This window comes from Chelon labrosus (genome assembly GCF_963514085.1).
Source record: "Chelon labrosus genome assembly, chromosome: 1".
Classification (NCBI taxonomy): domain Eukaryota; kingdom Metazoa; phylum Chordata; class Actinopteri; order Mugiliformes; family Mugilidae; genus Chelon; species Chelon labrosus.
Window position 1 is genome coordinate 16,596,364 of NC_140337.1, and position 6,000 is coordinate 16,602,363.

Here is a 6,000-nt window from a genome sequence, read left to right on the forward strand (position 1 = left end):
GAAAACAAAAACAGCACCTTTAATAGAAGTCGATAGAGTGTGGTGGCGAAGGGCTTTACGGTGGATTCAAAGTGAAAAAGCAATATAAAGAAAGGTCATTAGGTGAAATAACTTTAGAACAAACGTAGTAGAAGTAAGTAAATAGAAGTAAATGATGATACATTTGTAGACAGCAGCTGTGTTAGCGTTAACATAATAAAGCTTATAATAAAGTTGAAGTCGCTGTAGTCAGTCTGAGCTCAGATGAAACCGAATCAATCGTCTCTGGTTTGTTAATCTGGAGCGTAGAAGAATCGGCGGGAGCTTTTTCTTTTAGCCGGGCCCAGAGGCAGCTATAGTAACATCGGGGACTGTTACGTAAGGACTGCTTTTAGTTCACTTACACATTTCATACCGGGGTGGCTTTGGGCTCTGTCGTATGAATGTGAAGAGAGAACTCATAAGATCAATTGAGATAAGAGAGAAACAGTGTAAAGACATTTAGCTGGGATGATATGATCCAAGTAAAAGGTTTTGTTTTATAAATCAGTGAAGGGCACGTTGAGCTTTTATATAGAATACTATCAATTCCAGTGGTGATTAACTATTAAAAAAAATAAATTAAAAAAAGCTCCAGCATGGCCAAACACTTTCAATCTGGTGAATTGTTTAGGCCAGGTTCCTGATGTCTTTATGTTGCTTGGTAGCTATGGTTAGCTGCTGAGTGGACCATATAAGCCAGCAGCGTTAGGTTAGCCCATATTTCACAAGGTTCGAATTATCCTCTGCAGCTCTGTGGGCCTACAAGCCAGCAGCATTTACTTAGTTTATTTAGATTGTAGGTTAAGTTAGCCAGCAGTATTTGGTTAGCTTATATTTCACAAGGTTTGAGTTAGCGTCTGCTGCTGAGCGGGCCATACAAGCCAGCAGCATTTACTTAGTTTATTTAGATTGTAGGTTAAGCGTCATATCACATGACTATAGGTTTGTTAGGGTTTCTCAGCTGGACAGGGCCTCTAAATGTGTTTTGCCTGGGATTTTGGCACAAGGGATTGTAACATCTAATCCTGTGTATTAATGAATATTGAACTACTATTTCAAAGATGGATCATACAGTGGATACAGTGTAAGGTTTGAGGCTAAACAGGTTGTCGTTGGTGGAAGGGGTTGCTAATAAAAGCAAAGAGCCATAAATAGTAGATAATTGAGCTTTTTAGCTTTATCTTTTAGATTCATTGTTTTGGTTTTTGCAGCCTACAACTTTAAAACTAGTCCCTACTCCCTTTAAACCAGTTCATCAGTTGTATTTCCAGGCGTCGCAGGCAGCTGATTTTTATTTTTATGTTTGTAAAGAAGAACCTTCTCCACAGACTTCCAAATGAGTTGGTGGAGACCAAAACAGAGCTCTAATAATTATCCCCACGCTGCAGTCCCCTTTAGCTTTACAGAATTTTTAGCATCACATCTGCAAACTTCAATTTCTTTTAAAAACTCTTGTCAGAAATATCCCTCTAAGGAGGTGGTGGAGACCAAAACAGAGCTAAAAGGAGAGTGAATATTGGGTTATTGAGTATTGATCTGTACTGTTGCTCAGTGCTAAAACTGCTTGTTAACGCCGTTGCCTCGCCAGCTTTGCAAGATGCTCATGTGTCATTGATGTGTTTACAACTTTACAAGGTTAGCGTTTTACAAGGTTCAGCCTTAGCCACAAAAGAAGCGCTGAGAGGGTAAACAAAATCCTTAATGCTCGACTGCTTATGAATATTTTTGGTGTGAGTGCACGTTGAAGGTGAAAATGTTCAAACACTGCTGATTCTTTTGACTCGTGGCGTCTTCTCATCTTAGCAGTGGGAACATAGAGTACGTAGCACAAACAGGAACATTAAAAGGAGGCTTGAATTGAATTGATTTTTCACTGTTCCAACCATTCCCGAGTGGAAATATTGGCCTTGAATGCGGCCTTTCATGTGTGAATCTTTACTCTGGAGTCGTTCACGGACGACTGCGTCTGCATATGGACGCGCTTTACGTTTGCCGGGAAACACGAGCAAAGCCGGGAACGAACAGTCGGCGGCAGAGATACAACGGCAAGATGTTTCCATGGCGAGGACACAAAGCGGCTGTTTGGAGTTGAAAGTGTGTTGCAAGTGAGTATGCACCAAAAAAGGGGAAGTGGCATCGGTAGGTCAAATCAGAGCAAATGCAAGAGCAACACATACACACATGTCCACACACTGCCAGGCCCGTAGTGCAAAAGTTGCTGACCTTGTACTGACACACACACAACTCTCAGGGTTAGTCAGCCACGGGAAAAAAAAAAATGCTGACTCTGCTTGCACACCAACACCTATACATACACACACAAACACACACACACATAGTTAGTCATCCGTCGTGACATTAGCGTTGAGTTGCTGACCCTGTCTTCATCTATCTTCCAGGGTCCCGCTGCTCTGACAACGACCTGTCACTTCAATACTCAAGTCACTTCTCTCCGTCTCCGCCGTCTATACTGCCTCCCACTTCTCCACCGGTCTCTCTCTTCTTTTCTGTCATTCATTTCCTTCTTTTATACCAAAACCGACTTCACTGCAGAAATTTGGTTTAAAGTAAAGTGTTAAAGTGTTTTCTGCGGCGGCACAGCGGCGTGGTGGTTAACGCTGATGCCTCACAGCGAGAAGGGTTCGAATCCAGGCCGACTGGTTCCTTTCTGTGTGGAGTTTAGATGTTCTCCCTGTGTCTGCGTGGGTTCTCTCCAGATACTCCGGCTTCCTCCCACCGTCCAAAGACATGCTGGTTAGGTTAATTGGTAAATCTAAACTGTGAATGGTTGTCTGTCTCTCTGCCCTGCGATAGACTGGAGACCTGTCCAGGGTGTACCCCGCCTCTCGCCCGATGACTGCTGAGACATTTTCACATTTTGGCTGCAATTTTGGGCATCATACCACATTATTGTGACTTGTAAATGCATTGATTATGTGTCGTCCTCTTCTACAAGTGTCTCTGGCCCGGAGCTGCATGTCTCTGATCTTTAGTCCTAGCCCCACCAACCTGCCTACTGTCTGTTGCTCACAATTATCCATTCCTACCTAAATGGTATGGATGACCTGTTTGTGGCATTTCATGTTTGCACACTACGCTAGCCAACTCACCTGTAATAGAACCACTATTGTCCCTGATATAATCATATGCATAAGCTGCATGTACCCTCGATCCAGATGTGTGTAGCAGATAGCTGCGTGCCTCTGCTGCTTCTGTCTTGCCTCCCTCTATTGTTTCCATCTCTGTACCCAGCCGGCCTCAAACAGATGGGTCCCCTGCTATAGGTTTGTTTATCTCATTAGCAATTTTTGTAGCCTTTAGCTGCTAAACTTAAGCAGAGTTAAAGAGCTGGGATAAGGAGGTCTGGTAGGTTTCCTTCTTTCTACTCCAGTGTAGAGTCTTTCAAGGTATTTATAGTTTGCTTTTGTGTTGCATTGTTGGTTATTGGTTCCCCAACTCCCACGTCGGCTAAGTGAACACTGAGCTTTCTTGAGAACATACTAGAAAATTCAGTCCGGAGCAGTTTAAAGTTTCACAACAGGGCAGAAGGTGGACCTTGAGTCAGCTGAGGTCAAGTCAAAAGGAGAACTGAAGAAACTCTGTTAGATTTTACACTTACTGCTCTGGTTGTGACATTCCTGGGTCAACTCCCATTTTCATCTATGAACATCATAAAAGTAATGAGCTACTTTAAATGTAATCATCACATTACTGTACAGAGAGTGATAATGCTAAAAATGTCCCTAAAATTACCCCACGTTAACTTCTCCCTAAACTTTCTTCTTCTCTTTTTCGCCCCTGCTTCAATAATCTCTTGCTCCTTCTCTCCTCCTTTCATCTCCACCTCACTCTCAGCGTCTCCATCAGGCTCCACACACCCCCTGTGTGGACACTTAATGTCCTGTCGTCCTCCGTCTCCCTCTCCGCCTCCGCGCACTCTTCTCACCACTTCATGTCTCTAGCACCTCTCCATATTCTCCTGCTCGCTCCGTCTTTCACACCTCTCTCTCTCTCTCGGCCCGACCTCGACGCTCCCCTCGTGTCGTCCTCATCCGTAAACAAATCTGTGACTGTTTTTAGTGTACGGCATGCGTGTTTGCTGGCACAAGCGTGGACAAGCGTGGCCAAATTTCATCTCAGCTGCTCGGTATTTTCTCCGTGCATTGTGATCAAAAAAGCTATTAGCCCTTTCTTGTGCTGAGTCAAGCGGCTCTTTAATTTCCAGAGCTAACTTAAGTGCAACCTTAGATTAATAACACGCAGTGCTGCGTGACACAGAGCTGTCTGCTCGCTGAGTGAACTGAACAAGAAAAGGAAAAGTTGTGCAGAGCGAAAGCTGAGAAATGGCATCATCTTCGTTGTCTTAGTTTCTTAACATGAATCTTACTCCTGGCACGTCTGCGTGCGTGTAATCACGCTTGTGCGTTCCTTATTTCCCAGCAGCTTTCACTTGCTGGATATGAATCCCTCTGACAGATCATACGCCATGACCTCTGCTGACTTGACAGCGACGCTCATGCACGTGTGCGCCAGCATGCCGACACGTATGTAAACAAGAGTGGGCGTACATGCGCAGACACACACACACACACGCAAAGACACACACGAGCCCTCAGTTCACATTAGCACACACCTGTCAAATGTGTTTATTCTGCTTTCAGTCCGACCAACAGGTGTGTGCATGCAGGCGAATTGATGCAGATGCAGTTTGACTGTTGATGCATGTTTACAACACCGCGAGACTTTTTTGGAATGACATGGGGATAATGAGAAAGATGAGCAAGAGGCGAGAAGAGACACTAAAAGCAGAGGAGAGAAGAAATTGTGAAGAAATCTTCCATGAAATCGAACACACTGTATTTTTTTTTATCAGTTGCCATTCATTGTATTTACGCTCCACAATTACCTCATCTTATATAACTGTTCATTGTTAGTGGTCTCCATTTGCCTGGCTGCCTTTGTTTGTGCAAACGATCAGCAGGAAGCAAAGCATGCGTATAATCGGGTGTAATTTCATCTCGCTGCGACTCGCCTGATTGTTTAACGCAAACACTACATCACCTACCGCTGCTGCTTCACATTAAAATGCATTAGCATTAGCAAAGTAAGTGGCAAATTACTGCTGCGGAGTAGTGGCTAGGGCATTCACGGGAAATGCAACGTCACCGAAGCGCACAGCCGTTCTTCGGAAACCCGACAAGCACGCACACCTGTTGATCTTCTGCTGTGCAGCTCAACCGAGGTGCTTTCTGTAACCGCGTTGGCCGCTAAATCAGCCAAACCTGAAATCTTTAACAGTGCAACTTAACTTTGGAGCCCTGGGAATGAATCAAGTAGTGATAAATATGTGTTGTCTTGAATCAACAACGAAAAAAGACACACAATGAGCAGTACAGAGCAACAGGAACCAAGCGCAAAACAGAACAATGTTCGCCTCAAAAGTGAAATGCTAAGTATAGCATATTGTTGATTCATATCACATCAGCCGTGCTTCGCCGCTCTGCTTCCATTGGCTCCATGAATCACCATTCATGCACACACACACTGCACTGGGCTAATGTTGTCTCAGGGTTAAATGACATTTGATTCATCACATTTTCACAGTCTCAGCTAGTACTTAAACTCTCATTTCTTCATCTCTCCTTCTCCTCTCGGGCTCACTCTTTCTGCATTGCAAACACTGTCTGAGAAAGTCATACCACTGAACACTGAAAAAAACAAAAAACTAAAATAAAACTAAACTAAAAAAAACTCAACCACTGGAGTGAGATTATATCCGTGTTTAAGAGCAAACCACCTGTGACTCCTCAACGCACCCTGAGGAAACTGTGTGCTGAAAAAAAACGCTGTGGTTTTTGTAATATTCTCGTCGCCCTCCGGATAGAGACATTTTACAGAACTACAACACAAAATTGGCTGGATTTATGTACTCTCTGAGGATGACAGGTATTTTTTTTCTTTCATTGCCTTCCCCGCTTC

The 6,000-nt window shown here is 43.8% G+C and overlaps 1 protein-coding gene across 1 annotated transcript in view; it reads right to left on the reverse strand.

The window, feature by feature from the left end:
- The window catches only part of slc8a4b (solute carrier family 8 member 4b), a gene marked incomplete at its 5' end in the record, with an annotated part of 56,500 nt that extends 54,507 nt beyond the window's left edge, over positions 1–1,993 (reverse strand). Inside the window, one exon of the mRNA XM_084549319.1 lies at positions 1,961–1,993. Within this exon, the coding sequence (XP_084405445.1) occupies positions 1,961–1,993 (33 nt within the window). The remainder of the gene's footprint in view (positions 1–1,960) is intronic.
- Between the last annotated feature and the right edge of the window lie 4,007 nt (positions 1,994–6,000).